The sequence below is a fragment of the Heterodontus francisci genome, chromosome 33 (assembly GCF_036365525.1).
Source record: "Heterodontus francisci isolate sHetFra1 chromosome 33, sHetFra1.hap1, whole genome shotgun sequence".
NCBI classification, from domain to species: domain Eukaryota; kingdom Metazoa; phylum Chordata; class Chondrichthyes; order Heterodontiformes; family Heterodontidae; genus Heterodontus; species Heterodontus francisci.
Window position 1 is genome coordinate 54638958 of NC_090403.1, and position 18527 is coordinate 54657484.

An 18527-nucleotide genomic window follows, 5' to 3' on the forward strand; every position below is an offset into this window, starting at 1 on the left:
TCTAGGCCCTGAGCTCTGCAATTCCCCCTGTAAATCTCTCCACTTTCTCCTCCTTTAAGACGCTCGTTAAATCCTACCTCTTTGAGCAAGTATGCCTTTATGTGGCTCGGTGTCAAATGCTGTCCTGTGAAGCGCCTTAACATGTTTTATTATTTTAAAGGCGCTATATAAATGCAAATTGTCGTTTCATTCAAGCTAAGTAATAACAGATTTCTAATGCAATGGGCTTCCTGCACAATTTGCATCCTTGTGTCTGGCATACAAAACAAATTGATCAGCATGTATTTTTTCACGAAAGCAGTGTCCCTTTAAAGAGGATAATTTCGGTAGCGGTGTCTGAGACTGCCGGATCAGTCAATTCCGGTTTTATTCGCTGCTAACGTGCATTTTGTACTGAATCGTTTGCAGACACACCTGAAATAGACGAGGAGCCACAGTTAGTGAATTGCACTTTGTTTTTAATTAATATATAACGCAGCTGCAAAGGTTAGTGGATGTGAAGCTGTTGTGGCCTTTAACCCTCTCACACCCTTAAACAAAGTCTAACCAGCTATCTTGCTTACTTCACTTTCCGCTAGAGAGAAAATAAAAGTAACCACCGCTTTTTTTTTTCCACTTGTAACAGCCCCAGACACTCGGCAGCTGAATTATGGCCATCCCCGAGGAAATCAGGAGACTTTTCGAAGGTAACATTATAATCTTTCGTCCTTCACTTGGCCCAGGAACAGAGGCACTGTGCATTCTCGTTTATGTTTTGCTTTTCCCCGAACAAGAAACAATTTTGACCTTGCCGCGGCTGAAAGGCTGACTTGTTGAATCGTTTTGGGGAGGGAACTGGCTTGCTTTGTGACTGGCGAGACAAACATGTCTTTTTGTGGTGGGGGTGGTTGTTACACTCTCTGCTCAGCTTTCCTCCTCTTTCGAACCTGTAATTCAAAAAAAAAACCAACCGAGTGTTTTCTCAATCATTGTTTTAATGTTGCGTTGAAAATTGCCTCTTAAAATGATCCTAACTGACACTTTGACCAACTTGCATAGGATCTCACTGGGGACTCTAGAATTTTTTCGCCCACAGCATAAATTTTCAAACTGGAGTCAGTAGTCAACGACGAAATTCTACAACAACTTGAACTTGTATAATGCCTTTTATTTAATGTAAAATTCGAGTGTTACCAGACAGAATTTGACAGTGAGCCAGGTAAGAACGGTGGCCCAAAGCTTGGTCAAAGAGGTAGATTTTAAAGGAGGGCATAGAGATGGAGAGATTTAGGGCCCGAGTGGCTTAATACATGGGTACCAGTAGTGGAGTGAATTTTAAAAAAAATCAGGTTGTGAAAGAGGCCAGAATTGGAGAATAGTGATCTTGGACAGGGTGAGACCATAGAGGGATTTGAAAGTAAGGCTGATAAGTTTAACAATCCTCTGGTATGTGCAGTGTGGTAGCCACACAGTGTAATCTTGTTGATGGATTTGGTCAGTAGCCCAAATAGTTAACTGATGCTCAATTGGAGAAGCATTTGTCTAGTGATGATTCCCTTGTAAATGTTGGGTTTGGGGTAGTACTAAATATTACCTGCTTAATCTGGAATCAAATCTGCATATGAATAATTGTGAGAACACATGTTTGAATAGAATGATTCAGCAATTCAGAGTCCAACTAAGGCAGGCCAAGAAACTGAAGAAGGGGTAAAGAGATTTATGAATGTAAGCTAGCTAGAAACACACAAAGGCAGACTGTAAAAGCTGCTTGGGGTAGGTGAAAAGGAAATGATTAACAAGGATGAATGTGGATCCATTGCAGGTGAAGACAGGAGAGTGCGGTGGGGAATGAAGAAATGGCAGAAAGACTACATTGTGTCTGTCTTCACTGAGGAAGATATTGAAAATCTCCCAGAAATACTAGGAACCAAGGGATTTGTGGGGGGGAAAAAAAGGAACTGAAAGTAATTAGTATCAATAAAGAGGTAGTACTCAATTAATTGAGTTGAAAGTTGATAAATCCCCTGGACCAGATGAGTTCCATCCCAGAGTATTGAAGGAGGTAGATATAGAGATAGAGGATGCATTGGTGGTATCGTTTGAAAATTTCTATAGATTCTGGAAGGGTTCCTGCAGACTAGAAAGTAGCAAATGTAACCCACTATTTAAGAAGGGAGCGAGACAGAAAATGGAGAACTACAGATCTGTTAGTTTGATGCCAGTAGTAGGGAAAATGTTAGAATCTATTTTATTTTTTAATTATTCATTCATGGGATGTGGGCATTGCTGGCCAGGCCAGCAATTATTGCCCATCCCTAATTGCCTGTGAACTGAGTAGCCGTTTCAGAGGGCAGTTATGAGTCAACCACATTGCTGTGGGTCTGGAGTCACATGTAGGCCAAACTAGGTAAGGATAGTCTCTGAATATTTTCAAGGCAGAATTAGCTAGATTCTTAATAAGCAAGTCGGTGAAAGGTTATTTGGGGTAGGTGGGAAAGTGGAGTTGAGGTTATAATCAGATCAGCCATGATCTTATTGAATGGCAGAGCAGGCTCGAGTGGCCGACTCCTGCTCCTAGTTCGTATGGCTGATATCCTTCCCTAAAGGGCATTAGTGAACCAGATGGGTTTTATAAAGGATGAGATAACTGGATGCTTGGAAAATGATTGGGCAGAGTCAACATGGATTTGTGAAAGGGAAATCATGTTTGACAAACCTGTTGGAGTTTTTTGAGGATGTTACTTGTAGCATAGATAAAAGAACCAGTGGATTTTCAGAAGGCTTTTGATAAGGTCCCACATAGTCATTTAGCACAAACAGGCCCTTTGGCCCATCATATCTGTGCCGGCCATCAAGCACCTGTCTATTCTAATCCCATTTTCCAGGACTTGGCCCATAGCCTTGTATGCTATGGTGTTTCAAGTGCACATCTAAATCCTCTTAAATGTTTTGAGGGTTCCTGTCTCTACCACCCTTTCAGGTAGTGTGTTCCAGATTTCAACCACCCTCTGGGTGAAAATAGTTTTCCTCAAATCCCCTCTAAACCTCCTGCCCCTTACCTTTAATCTATGCCCCCTGGTTACTGATCCCTCTGCTAAGGGAAAAAGTTTCTTCCTATCTATCCTATCAATGCCCCTCAATTTTGTATATCTCAATCGGGTTCCTCCCTCAGCCTTCTCTGCTCTAAGGAAAACAACCCTGGCCTATCCAGCTTTTTATAACTGAAATGCTCCAGCCCAGGCAACATCCTGGTGAATCTCCTCTGCACCCTCTCCAGTGCAAGCACATCCTTCCTATAGTGTGGTGCCCAGAACTGTACACAGTACTCCAGCTGTGGCCTAACTAGCATTTTTTGCAGCTCCATCATAACCTCCCTGCTCTTGTATTCTATGCCTTGGTTAATAAAGGCAAGTATCCCATATGCTTTCCTAAACACCTCATCTACCTGTGCTGCTGCCTTCAGTGATCTATGGACAAGTACACCAAGGTTCCTCTGACCCTCTGTACTTCCTAGGATCCTACCATCCATTGTATGTTGCTTTGCCTTGTTAGTCCTCCCAAAATGCATCACCTCTCACTTCTCAGGATTAAATTCCATTTGTCACTTCTGCCCATCTTACCAGCCCATCTATATCGTCCTGCAATCTCCTCACTATTTACGATGCCATCAATTTTCGTGTCATCTGCGAACTTACTGATCATACCTCCTATATTCATGTCTAAATCAGTAATATACTCCTCTAGGGCCTCTGCTGGCTTCAGTGCTGTGAATCTGCCATAAGGCTGCTTTCTTCCTGATCCAATTCTCTGTATCCCTTGTCATCCAGAAGATTAGTAAACCAAATTAGAGCACATGGGATTGGGGGGAATATACAGCAATGAATTGAGAATTGGTTAACAAACAGAAAGCAGAGAGTAGGAATAAATGGGTCATTCTTAGGATGGCAGGCGGTAACTAGTGGGGTACCACAAGGATCAGTGCTTGGGTCACAGCTGTTTTGTTTTATTCATTTTGTGGGATGTGGGCATCGTTGACTAGGTCAGCATTTATTGCCCATCCCTAATTTGCCTAGCAAGCCACTCAGTTCAAGGGCATTGTCAACAGCATTTGTTGTGGGTCTGGAGTCACATGTAGGCCACACCAGGTAAGGACAGCAGATTGTCTTCCCTAAAGGACATTAGTGAACCAGATGAGTTTTTGTAACAATCGACAATGGTTTCATGGTCGCCATTAGACTAGCTTTTAATTCCAGATTTGTTAATTGAATTCAAATTTCACCACCTGCCTTGGTGGGATTCAAACCAATGCCCCCAAAGCAATAGCCTGGACTATTAGTCCAGTGACATTACCACTATGCCATTGCCTCCCTCGATTTTGTTTACAATCTATATAAATGATTTGGATATGGGGACCAATTGTAATATTTCCAAATTTGCAGATGACACAAAACTAGGAGGTAATGTAAGTTGTGAGGAGGATGCAAGGAGGCTTCAAGGAGATTTGGGCAAGCTAAGTGAATGGGCAAGAACATGGCAGATGGAATAGAATGTGATGTGTGAAGTGATTCACTTTGGGAGGAAAAAAAGAAAGGCAGAGTATTTTTCAAATAATGAGGTTGGGAAGTGTTGCTGTCCAAAGAGAAATGGGTGTCCTTGTTCATGAGTCACTAAAAGCTAGTCTGCTGCAGCAATCAATTCAGGCAAATGGTATGTTGGCCTTCATTGCAAAGGGATTTGAGTACAGGGGTAAAGATATATTGCTTCAGTTGTATAGAGCCTTGGTGAGACCGCACCTTGAGCATTTTGTACAGTTTTGACCTTTCCTAAGGAAGGATATACTTGCCATAGAGGGAGTGCAACAAAGATTAACCAGACTAATCCCTGGGATAGCAGGATTGTCTTGTGAGGAGAGATTGAGGAAACTGGGCCTGGTATTCTTGAGTTTTGAAGAATGAGAGGTAATCTCATTGAAACTGACAAAATTCTTACAGGGTGTGACTGGGTAGATGTGGATAGGATGTTTCCTCTGGCTGGTGAGTCTAGAACCAGGGGACACAGTTTCAGAATAAGGGGCAGGCCATTTAAGACTGAGATGAGGAGGAATTTCTTTACTCAGAGGGTGGTGAATCTGTGGAATTCTCTACCCCAGAGGGCTGTGGAGCATGTTCAAGGCAGAAATTGATAGGTTTCTGGGTAATAATGACATCAAGGGATAGGAGTATAGTGGGGAAAAATGACAGATGATCTGCCACGATCTGTTTGAATCGCAGAGCAGGCTCGACGGCTAAATAGCCTACTCCTCCTATTTCTTATGAGAAGGAGGCCATTTGGCCCATTGTACCTGTGCTGGCTCTTTTTGAAAGAGCTGTCCAGTTGGTCCCTCTTTCCCTATAGCACTGTTTCCTTTTTCAAGTATTTATTCAATTATCTTTTTGAATCTGCTTCTCATGCCCTGTTGGGCAGTGCATTCCAGAACGATCAGGGATTGGCTGTTACCATTAGAATAGATGTTCCACAGACTCGGTGGAGCCCTTCATTGGCTTTATGGGGGGGGGGGGGGGGGTGGGTTTGATATGGCTGTGTAATAGCTTGGTCCTAATGTTGTCCCTAGATGAGGTCAAAAGATTTGTCTTGTCAAGCATGCTGGGGGCAGTGTTGCAAGAATTCTGTTCTAAACTGTTATTGGCTTACTTACTGATTACATTCTGTTTCTGTATTTTAGCTTTGTTTACCTTTTTGAGTAGCTGATTTATTTATCTGAAATTGGGAAAGGGATTATCCAAGGGGTGCCATCAGTATTTTGGAGGATTTCCCTACACAGCAGCCTGAACCACTTCTCTTGTGGGTTATTGAATTAGTCCAATCAAGCCACTTTATCTGAAACATAAAAACTGAGCACTGGGAAAATGCAGCAGATCAGTTGCTCTGAAATAAGATCTTCTAATTTTGAGAGCAAGTCTTGATCAGAATTCATCTGAAACGTTAGCAGTGTGTCCTTTTTTTTTATAACTGTACTAAATCACATGGTTTGCCTTTTACATTAATGGGACCATTACCCCAAGTAATAGATGATGCATTATTCTGCTATAGGGACAAAATTGCTGAGTTTACATATGCTCAAGTCAGTCTATTTGCCCTAAATAAACACAAGCTGATGCTAGCATACATAGAATCAGAGCGAGTGGCTGAATCCTGTTTCTATCTACCATTTGTATGTTAACTCCATTTATCTGCCTTGGTTCTGTATTAAATCTATCAATCCGTGTTTTGAATTTCAATTGACTAACTAGTCTGAAAAGATTTTTGGGGAGAGTGTTCCAGAATTCCACCACCCTTTGTGTGAGGTGCTTCCTGACATCAACCCAAATAGCCTGGCTCTAATTTTTAAGGTGATAGGTTATGCTCCCTTGTTCTGGTCTCCTCCCCAATCCCTTAATTAACTTAAACACCTCCAATTTAATAACACTTAATGTTCTGTACTCAAGGGGACACTGACATAGACTATGCAACCTGTCCTGATAAGTTAGCACTTTGGTCCTGGTATCATTCTGGTGAATCTGCTGTACTTCCTCCAAGGTTAATATCCACCTTCCTGGAGGTGGTTCCCCAAATGGAACACAGTTACTCCAGATGAGGTCCAACCAGAGCTTTATACAATGGCAACATATCTTTGACCCCTTAGCTTCCATCTCAAGGAGGTTGGAATACAACATTCCGCCATTACTTTTATCAGCCGTTAGTTTTTTTTTTGTTTGCAGATTGGCAGATGTTTGTCAACTTCTAGCTTCAAGTTGGTGGGGGAGGGAGGTTCTAAGCTTTGGCACTTTTTTTTGGGGGATTGTGATTGAGGGACTCATGACATTTAGCACATTGAGATGAGAGAAAAAGGTTCCAGGAGATTGGGGAGTGCAGTGAGTACAGAAACTTAAAATTGGGGAGTTGCTCAGTGGCACTGAACACAGCTGAGGTCATTTCCCTTTCACTGGGCAGCAAGCTGGAGGAGAGGATGGTCTGCTGGGCAGAAGAACCCATTCATTAACTTTGAAAGTGAAAATTGGGGTGATTATGCATTGATATTAATGCATCCTGGGAGTTGTCATCCAAGTGTAACATGCATCGAGTCCATTATTTGGCTTTAACCTGTTCAGAGACTGGGCCCAAGCTTATAATGTGGATAACGAACAAACTTGTATTTATTTAAATAGAACCTTTCACAATCTCAATGTCCCAAAGTGTACTTCTGAAATGTAACTGATATTGTAATGCAGAAAATGTGGCAGCCAACTTGTGCACAGCAAGCTCCCATAAATGGCAGTCAAATCAAATACACACACGTGTTGCCATGTTCTAATGCTAAGAAATTACTTACTAATTTTTCTTGTGTTGACTTATTACTTCATGAGGTGCATGATACAATGGAAACCAAAAGTTGTGAATGAAAAACTTATTGATTTTTTTTTTTATTGGGTCCATTCTTGCTTTGGATTCATTGGCAGGTGTTTACTTCTGATTTTGACATGTTCTTTTCATACATTGGTGTTTCATTAATATTCCCTACTTATTGTGACAAATTGCTGTTGATGAAAATGGAGCTAAATAGTTACATGTGTGTCATGGAAATGTTTTCAGTGACTAGTCTGATGACTCATGAAGGAAAAGAAAAAGTCAAGCTGCATATACTCTGAATTTTGTTTGTGGTAATTCAGGGGCAATGCTTTTCTTTGACAGGAAATTTCAGTATTTTGAAGTGTTACTGGTATTCTGTCTCTCGCACTGCTTTTAAAGAGTGCTGGATGCTTCCAGCTGCTTTCTGTAACAACTGCCTGTGTAGTGGGCATATGCTCTACCTGCAGGTTACTTAATCTAAACACTCATTTTAAATAGTGCTGGTGAGCCAAGTGCTTGCTGACTGTACCGGAAGAGGCTTGGTGGGTTGTGGGAGCAGAACGTTAGCAATTTCAAACCTACAGCTGATCATCTTTGTCTTTGTGTAAATTGCTTTTTGAGTTAATTTCTTTCTTTCTCTCCTAATTTTGATTATGATCAATTTTATCCCCCATCCATTTCACACACTTTCTCTTAATTATTCACACCTGCTGTTTCTCTGTCTAATTTTCATGTAGCTACATGGTTTTTCCTGTCCAACATGCATGCAGACAGCATCCATCCCTCAACCAACAACTCCAAACCGATTTGCTCACTTATTTCATGTTTGTGGGAGTTTGCTGCGCACAAATTAGCTGCTGTTTCAAATGATATTTTCACTTCAAAAAAAGTACTTCATTGGCTATAAAACTGTTATGAAAGGTGCTAAATAAATGCAAGTTGATTTCAACATTAGCCCTTCACGCCATCCATCTTGTTAGGCTAAAGATATTCTAGGCCTTGGCCTGAAGCCAGTTCTAAGCATTGAATATAGTGACTGATGCTGCATTTATTTAATTATCAGAGCTGTAATGAATTAGATGTTTACAGTGGAATAACCCAGGTAAACTAATTGGCTTCTCAAGCAACAAGGTTCACAAGGTGACTCCTGCTGTTGTCTGCAAAGTTTTCAAATTCTCTAGTTTTAAAACTGAAGGTTTTTGCCAGTTAGTGTTTTAGAAGCAACTTGGCATTTTCTGCAGAACCTTTTTCACAATCTCTGGATGCCCCAAAGTGCTTTACAGCCAGTTAGCTTTTTTATGAAAAGTAGCCAATTTATGCATGACAAGGTTCCACAAACCATCATCAGATAATCTGTTCTAGTGATATTGGTTGAGGGATAAATATTATCTCTGAGAACACTCCTGCTCTCAAATTGCGATGTGGGATCTTTTTTATTTTGATCTGAGAGCAGAAGGAGCTTCAGTTTAACATCTGATCTGCAGACAACACTGCAGCACCCTGACAGTACTGGACTGGAGTGACAGCCTAGAGTTTGTGCTTGTCTTTGGAGTGGGGCTTGAACCCACAACCTTCTGAGTCAAGTGACCTTGTTTTACAAATTTTACAATTAATACATTGCTGACTGCACACAGTTCCACACGCTGTAAGATGGGCCTTTTCAGCAACCTCGTAAATAGGGCCCGAGACACTTGCTCACCATGCAAGCTTGATGCTGAAGTAGGGCAAATCAAAGACATCCTGCGTGACAATGGCTACCCTGATCGGATCATTTCTTGCTGTAAATCACGCAAACTTATGAACGGGCCTAAGGCTGTCATTTTCGGCCCTGAGAAAGTGCCCAGTCTACCTCAAATTAACCTGAAAGGGTAATGTATCCCAAAATTTGAGCAGCAGGTAAAGCTAGCTGTTTCTCACTGCTGCTATGCAGTAGCAACACGTGTGGTGCTTGCCACTAACAGGATGCTGCCATCAAGCCAAAAAGATATCCTGCCTATCTCACACGAGTAATGTGATGTATGAATTTCAATGCTGGTGTGATGCTGGGTATATAGGCCATACATCCCAAAGACTGGCGAATCATATATCAAACAACGTGTCTCTTCCGCTGTTTGCAACGGGCAAGGTGCAGGCCGTACCCAACTAGCCCGTGCTTGCAAAACTCAAAACCGTGTTTAACATTTAGATGTGATTCCGCGATTGGACAACATGTGCTAAATCCGCAGTGTGCAAAGAATTATACTGATAACCAATTTAAGATTAAGTAGGGCTCAGTGTGGTGTATTTGTGTGTACGGGAAGCTACATATATTAATAAACAGGGCCCTGTTCTTTGCAGACAAAGAACATGTACACACATTGCGTTTGTTTCAGCTGAACAAAATAAGTGACAGCCATTCACTGGTTCAATCCTCTGGTCAAGGCATTGCCTGATCAATCAAGCTGCCTGGTTTAAATTTCAACCAAAACTTGGCAGTTAACTGCCAGTCACTAAACTGGTGCGTTCTCCATGGCAAAGCCTCACTAATCACTAATCAGAATTCACTTGCCAACCAATCAGCATTTTCTTCTCATGCAGTACAAGTTGTTTTCCTTTACATTGGTTATTCTTGTGGATTGTCTTGAGTGCAAGATGAAAAGCTTCGACAACATGTTTCTATTTTCAGCAATTCTCAAGTTCTGTACTACCAAACGACTAATTAATACATTCTCGTTCTGTTACTCACGTGCAGTCCTCTATACTAGACTTTCTTCCTGCATTCTTAATCATGAATTTGATCAATTATCCCAGAATAACACTTGCTAAGTCACCATACAGTTTGACCTGATCAATTTTCTAGTATAGAAAGCAGCTCTAATGTAAAAGTTAAACCACGTCTCAGTGAAACAATGGATATAATTGGACACTGTGTGTGTGTGTGTGTGTGTGTAGGTAGATGGACATTGCGGGCCTGGGAATCGCTGTATACTGCGTGTTCTCACCACATCCCCCGCCCAGCCGTACACCTGTCCTCCCACTAGCACAACTAAGCGGTGGTGGGTGATCTGGCTCCGGTTACTTACACTCACTTGCCTCTACTTTGAATCACCAACGCAGCTAAAAAAAAAAAATATCTCTGCCTCATGCAAAGCCATTGGGCCCCAGCTCTGAGGCAAATGTTAGAGGCAGCTGTTAACAATCTTTTCAGCAGGCTTTATACAGCCAAGCTCTGTACAGTCATCACAATTCCAAACTGAGTCTGCTGCTTCAAAATGCACTCTTCACCTAAGCCTTAACCCATCAATCTCACCTCCAGACCTAGGTTTGAATCGAGGCATCAGGCCAGCATCTAAACCACTCTGGTCTCCTTTTTTTAAATCCCCCACCCCTGCAACATAACACTATTTAAACTTGGCAATCACAGCTTTATTTAACAAAGAAATACTGTGCCTGGATAAATATTTATTTGTGAATTTCAAGTAAAAATGAAACTGATTTGCAAATTTTTTACACTGGAGCCATTTAGCTATTCCTTCCACAACTTGGTCCAAAAATACATAATACTGAATAAAAACTTTTTAAAAAAAAAAAAGTAATTTGTATACATTGGGAGAATTTTCTCAAGTGGATTGACTGTGCTTAGTGAAGTGAACATTAAGTAGTTGGCAAGTGCACCAGGATATAAATGTTTAAATGTGCTTGGATCAGGAACTCTTGCCATTCACTTCAGCAGGAAATCGATTTGAGCCACCTAGAATTATGTGCAGTTGGAGTCAATGGGAAGGGGCTTGAGTCCAATGGGATTCTATACATTAGTGAATGGAAAGGGTTTCTGCCAGTGGGATTTTACATCAGGGAGTGAATGGGAAAGGTAAGAGGAAAAATTAAACGCTAAAAATCTGGTGGGGCAGGGGTGATGGGGAGAAATGGAAATTACTTGAAATACTTTATATTTGGATTGACATTTCTGACACCCTTCACTAGAATCCAACATTCAAACCATTTGTAAATAAATGAATAAACAGCTGAGTGCATGATATTGATTTATTATTGTTTGTGGGTTAATTCTCCCTTTTTGAAGCTTGCTAATGGTTGATTGGGTTTGTTTGAGATGAGAACGATCTCAGACCTGGAGGTTGTGAATTCAGTCCATATGTTTATGTTGAGCTGAACTGTCAGGCAAGCCCCACCTGCCAAGACTGACGCACACATTGTTTTGCCACATGAACATTAAAATGTAAAAAAAAATTGCAATCTCTGTCTTGTATTATGCAAATGTCCTTTCAGGCAATGTGGAAACAAAGGGAACCAGTCCCTGTTTCTCCAATACACAAGTGGTCAAACCAGTTCTAGTCACATATCTAGCTGGCTGGAGCTTTTGGATTTGAACTTCCAACAAAGGATGTTGAAGAGACTTTTCCATGTAAGGAGCTAGTCACATGACTACCCTGCTGAGCACCCTGGGAGCTTTTTGAATTTTGAACTCCCAACAAAGAAGACCGACTAAGCTGTGTGCTCGTGGAGTAAAGTCCTCTCCTGGGACTGAACGTCTCCCCTCCTGTGCCTGCCTGCCTGCCTCCATCACTTCACACACAACTGAATCTCGTGAAACCACTTAAAACTCAGAAGGGTTTGCCACGTGAACAAAGTTTTAAGATTACTGGGACCCAACGAAATGCAAGAATATAACTTCAATCAAGGACTACAGCCAAGCTGAAGAAACAGTAAAAAGATATTGCCTCAAACTATTCTTTTCTATTCCTGTGTGCAGGTTAGCATGAGCACGTTGTATATCTGTAGGCTTGAACCGTATTAAGTTTAAGATTTAATAAATTTCCTCTTTCTGCTTTAAACCAAAGAGAGCCTCTGTGTGCTCAGTACTTTGTCTTTTTAATTGGAAACTGTGAACAAGGATTCACAAAAAGGGGAGCTCAAAACACTTTAAAATTTAAAGCCTGGTTTAACAAGACCAGGTAAAGACAGCAAAAGACCCCTAGACACATGACTCACCTGGTCATAAGTGTTTTAAAGGGCAAGAATTTCCCTGAGTGAGAAGAAGGAATAACCAGAGTTCCATGCCCGATCTCTATCCAATGACTGCTGCTGGGGTGGATGCTTATTGAAGGACAGAATGATCCCATTGCGTTGTCCAATCTAGCCAAATAACCTGATGTCCATTATGTAGGTTCAAGTATAAAGTATGCCAGTTGTTGAGTTACTAAAGTGGTTACTGCTCTGGATATGAGGCAGGCCACACATCCTAATCCCTTGGGAGGAAGGTGCTCTATTACTGCTCAGCATAAGTCTACCAAGAGTTGGAATGGAAGAAAGATCTGATACATACTTGCTATGTCACACTTCTGAGAATGAGTTAAGTTTTTTTTTAAAGCTGGTATCAGTAAAGATAACCATAAATCCTTTACATTGCTTCGACAGCACCTTCCAACTCTCAATCTCTACCACCTAGGACAAGGGCAACAGATGCTTGGAAACCACCTGCAAGTTCCCCTCCAAGCCACACACGATCCTGACTTGGAACTATATCGCTGTTCCTTCACTATTGCTGGGTCAATATCCTGGAACTCCCTTCCTAACAGCACTGTGGGTGTACCTACACCCCAAGGACTGCAGCGGTTCAAGAACGTAGCTCATCACAACCTTCTTGAGGGTAATTGGAGATGGGTAATAAATGTTGGCTTAGTCACATCCCATGAAAGAAAAAAAAACTACTGTTTTTAAAAACCTAGCTGGTTCACCATGCTTTTTTTGTGGTGTGAGGAGGAGGCGCGTGTGTGAACCTGCTGTCCTTGCATGGTCTGATTCTAGTCTCGTGCCATGTGGTTGATTCTTTACTGCCCTCTGGCTGCCAGGCCACTTCATTTAGTTAAAGATTTTGGTGCACCATTTTGAAGATGAAAGCCCATCACCACCTTGGGGCAATTTGGGATTGGCAAATGCTGGCCTTGCCAGCAACACACACTCGTGACTACAGTGACCACTGCCCCATGTCTCTGGAGTTGGACTATTCCAAGGCTATACAATATATCTACTGTCTATAGGTGAAGGATCATTTGCAGCTGGTTTTATATATAAGAAAAGTGTTTTATTTACACCTGCCAGGCACTAAACATTTTCAGATTGCTTCTAGCTAGTTAAAAACAGCATCTTGTTCAATGAACTATTTGACTCGTGCAGTGATGGAGATTAATTGCATATTACATGAATATACATCCAAGGCAATGACTCTCAATAGGGTTGTGATCTGTCTAAACCTGCAATCCTGCCAAAAGAGAGGCAGTTTATTAAACTATTCCCATTGATTTCATAGATTTTTATTTGTTTCTTTCCAGTTGTCTTCTGTTTTCAAGTAACGTTTTATTTTTACGTTTGATTTGACAGTCACTGGCTGCCCTCTAGGACCATACTTGCATGGATTGACTACTTTTTAAGCATAATCCCGGATAGTGTGTTGATGGGGGCAATTAACCGTATAGCAAAGAAGGTTAAGAGGAGATTTGAATGTAGGTGCTCAAAAGGGCTTTGGTAGACTAAATATTGAGAAATTGTTTCCAGTGGTAGAAGGGTCCATAACTCTCAACCGACATCACTAAAACAGATCATCTGGTCACCTATTGCTGCTGTTTGTGGGAGCTTGCTGGGCCCAAATTGGTGCCATGTACCTGTGTTGCAACAGTAACTGCACTTTGGCTGTGAAGGATTTTAAGACCTTGTGAAAGGCACAATATAATTTTGTTAGTTAACAAAATTGTAGCTTTAAAATAGCACATGTTAAGTGACTGACCAAGCACTTCATGCATTTTTTTCTTATCTGTGGGCAGACTCTGAATACTTCATAGGTGAAGTTCTACAAGGTGAAAAGCTTAGCAAAAAGGCAAGGGATCAAAGAGAGGTGCTTCTAGAAGGTTTCCGTCTAATTAAATACAAGTAAGTAGAACACTTCACAAACTTAACTTGTCATTTTTAAAAATTTGTCAATATATGTAAATAGCTTGCAGCCTAAAATTGAAAGCTATGGGTGGGGTTGTGATGACCCAAAGTTCCTTTTTTTTTTGTTTGCAATAGTAGAAAACACAAATGCCAGGTGTCTCTTGGAGAGTTTATTAGTGACTATCTTGTATTTGTGACCCTTAGATGGAAACATCTCATCTACGTTGTTACCCCTACATGAATTTGAAGGCTGCTTGGGTTGCCTCTCCATATTCTCTTTTTTTTTCTAGAGAATTGGTTTTGTATTCTGTTCGGTCTTACAGTCCCTTGGCGTAGGTCAAGCTGCTGTAAAGCGCACAGTACGCAGCATGGTGATAGCACCGAGCAGCTTGCTCCACTAATCTGTTATCCAAGTTTTCAATGCCTTTCTGTCTCTTATCTGGGTCTTAAATGTCTGTCCTGTGGCATATAATATAGCACTTCAAATGATGTTTAAGTGACAGGTACTTGTGTTTAAATGTAATACATTTACTCCTGACTGGCATCTGAGTGAAATTCTGACCCATGCTAAACTGGGGGAGAAATATTGTGACAGCTGACCTAGAAAATGAGTGAACTTGAGTGCAGAAGTGTCAAAGGAGGTTCGTTACGGATAAATGTTGGTGGACCATACTGAGTGCTGCCAAGTTGATATTCTTTCCTGAGATGTGGCTGTTGGTAGCCCATCCCTAATTATCCTTGACAACTGAGTGGCTTGCTAGGCCATTTCAGAGGGTAGTTAAGAGTCAAACACATTGCTGTGGGTCTGGAGTCAGACCAGGTAAGGACAGCAGATTTCTTTCCCTTCACAGTAATGAACCATGTGGGTTTTTACAACAATGATCTCAGTAATGGCACCATAAACCTAGTTTTCAATTTCAGATTTTATTTAATTTATATTCCACCAGCTGCCCATGGTGGGATATGAGCCCATGTCCCCAGGGCGTTAGCTTGGGCCTCTGAATTGGTAGTTCAGTGACATTACCACTATGCTCCCATCTCCCCAATGATGGATGAAGATCAAAAGTACTATTAAAATTTTAATGTAGAGCTGTAATCAAGAAAACCATTTTGAACTGCATTGCTAACTTGAGTGCACGTCTGAGGAAATCATCCTCAGACTGCACAGTGTGTGGTCAGACCGCATTGTGTCCCGATTTGGTTATCTGGACAAAATACCATGCAACTGTAGAGCAAAATTCAGTTCCAGAAGTTTCAGCTCAACAATTTTTTTCTATCCAGCTCTGCAATTTCAAACCATTTTGTTGAATGGCCACTCTCTCTAGAACAACTGCATTTATATATAATGTCTTTAACATATGTCCCAAGGCATTTCACAGGAGGTAAACGGCTGATTCCTAGTTCTAGACTCTCTGCATCCACCCTGTCAAACCTCCCCAGAATCTTGGTTCCATGAGGTCATCTCACCTCTTCTCAACTTGAGAGAGCATAGGCCTATATTCTACACAATCTCCTTAGAACAACCTTCTCATTCCAGGAATGAATCTAGTGAACCTTCCTTCCCATCTCCTTTTTAAGGCAAGTATATCCTAAGATACGGAAACCAAAACAGTGCTCCAAGTTTGGTTTCCCCAAAGCCCGATACAATTGCAGCAAGATTTTTTTACTCTTGTACTGCAACCCCCTTTGCAATAAAAGCAAACATACCATTGCCTTTCTATTTGCTTGCTGTACCTGCATCTTAACTTTCTGTACTTCCACGTACAAATACACTCATATCCCTCCAAATAACATTATTAGTCCTCATTTTATTGTTTTTCTACCAAAATGGTTAATTGCACATTTCTACAACTGCTTTTATTACGCTAAAGGTATAAACATAATGTCCCAAGGAGCATTATAAAACAAAGTATAACATTGAGCCACAAAAGGAGATATTGGGTCAAATGACCAAAAGCTTGGTCAAAGAGGTAGATTTTAAGGAGTGTCTTTAAAAGGAGGAAAGAGAAGTGTAGGGAGGGTCTTCCAGAACTTTTGGCCTAGGTAACTGAAGGCAAGGCCACCAATTGTGCAGTGATTTTAAAATTAGGGATGCAGAAGAGGCCCGAATTAGGAATGCAGATGTCTTGCAGGGCTATGAGGATGATGAAGATTAGAGATATGGAGGGATGTGAAAACAAACTTCCCCCACATCAGGCAGGGCTGCACAAGAGTCCAGAATTGGAACTCCACAGATGAGGAGCTGATTGGTTCACTTGTTAGGTTCCCTGCCATTGACGCCCATCTCTTCAGCTATCTAGACCCTGAGCTTTCATTCCCTGCCTAAGCTTCTCTACTTCTTTGCTCCTTTTAAAATCTATCTCTTTGACCAAGCATTTAGTCACCTGTCCTAATACCTGTTTCCTCCCTTTTATCAATTTGTCTGCTTTTTTTTTATGAAGTGCTTCAGCTTTTACTACATGAAAAACACTATATAAATGCAAGTTGTATTGAATTCAGAGGCTTTTTAAAAAACCTTTTAAATGTGAGAGCAGTTAATTTTCAGATGGATCACTAAGGAGTCATGATTTTCTTTTTAAATGCTGAACAGCTGCTAAACTTTGTATGACTTCCTTCTGTCCACATCCACCACAGGAACTCTTATCTGATGTTCAGATCAGTTGCTGCTGGGTGCGTTCCTTTTGCTGCGAATAGTTCAGTGTTCCGGTTGACCTTGTTTCTGTAGTCAAGACCCAGTTCCAGCCCTCAGCAAGGTGTGTTTAATGCATTTCCTATTTCCCATTATTAAAACATTAGAAAATAAGGGGAGAGACTTCCTCTTGTTCTACAACAACCATTTCATAAAGTACTTGCGGTTTTGTTGCTCGTAGCATTGAGAGCAAGTCTTTGTCCTGAACAGCTTTTCAGAGTATGAGACAAGTAGTATTGAACTTCTTCAATGGAAGAGTCCACTGACATCCAGTTTTCAATTGTTGAATTCATTCTTAGTGTGTAGGTTTCAGTAGCCAGGCCAGCATTTATTGCCCATTCCTTGTGCTGGTTTTACATTTCTAATATTTGTCAATTCTGAAGGGTCACTGACCTGCAACGTTAACTGTGCTTCTATCTCCACAGATGCTGCCAGACCTGCTGATTATTTTCTAGCACTTGTTTTTATTTCAAATTTCTAGCATCTGCAGTATTTTGCTTTTATTCTTGTGCAAGTGGGTTGCCTTGAACCACTTGGGCACTCTGCTGTTTTGTGGCAACTCCAGCAGTCAGCCCACCATCATCGCAGACCCTCGAGAGAGGCTTTCAGGCTGGCATTGATTTTTTTCCAAAAATATACTTTATTCATAACTTTGCAAAAATACATTACAAAACAGTTCAAATTTCATATTTTGGAAAGTACAATAGAGATCAGATTTCTTTGATACAGAGAAAAACCGTGCCATGCAATTCTTGACATTCCATTTTAAATGCAATGTATATACTCATTAAATTTTAAAAAAAAAAACATTTTTGTGCATATAGTCTGAGGGGTTTTATACAGGTTGCAGCCCCTCCGTTCACTATAGCGGGAGGACCTTACACACTTTGCGGTGTCTGTCCCTGAGCACTTAGTCCTGAACCTGGAATGTGCCAGTCTGCAACGCTCGGTTGTTGTCAACTCTTTGCTCTGGAAGACCAGCAGGTCTCAGGCAGACCAAAGAGGGTCCTTCACTAAGTAGATGGTCCTCCAACAACAGTTGATGTTTATCTCAGTGTGCGTCCCTGGGAACCGCCCGGAGAGCACAGACTTCTGTGTACGGAGCCGCTTGGGATGAACCTCGACAAAAACCACTGCATCTCTCTCTTTCCACACCTGCTTTGCAAATGCACATTCCAGAAGGAAGTGGGCAATAGTCTCTTCCCCACCACAGCCACCTTGAGGGCAGCGTGCAGAGGCAGTAAGATTCTGGGCGTGCAGGAAGGATCCGACGGGGAGGGCCCTCCTCATCACCAGCCAGGCTACGTCTTGGTGCTTGTTTGAAAGTTCTGGTGATGAGGTTTGCACCAAATGACTTTGGCAGTCTGCTCTGGGAACCATCCGACAGGATCCACCATTTCCTTTTTCCCGCAGGGCTTTGAGGACGTTCTGTGCAGACCACTGCCTGATGGATTGGTGGTCAAAGATGTTTTTCTGCACATCCTTTTCCACAAAGGATAGGTGGTGTGGCATGGTCCAACTGGATGGAGCGTTCCGTGGCAATGAA

General features: G+C 41.5%; 1 protein-coding gene across 2 annotated transcripts in view; it reads left to right on the forward strand.

Annotated features, from left to right (window-relative positions):
- Positions 1 to 363: 363 nt before the first annotated feature.
- The window catches only part of skap1 (src kinase associated phosphoprotein 1), a 387134-nt gene continuing 368970 nt past the window's right edge, over positions 364 to 18527 (forward strand). Inside the window, exons 1-3 of one of the 2 annotated variants that reach the window (XM_068013612.1) lie at positions 364 to 486; positions 626 to 686; positions 14184 to 14289. In XM_068013612.1, the coding sequence (XP_067869713.1) occupies positions 650 to 686; positions 14184 to 14289 (143 nt within the window). In that variant the 5' untranslated portion in view covers positions 364 to 486; positions 626 to 649. Of the gene's footprint in view, positions 487 to 531; positions 687 to 14183; positions 14290 to 18527 lie in introns of those variants that run through there. The other variant, XM_068013611.1, reaches the window with a different exon arrangement.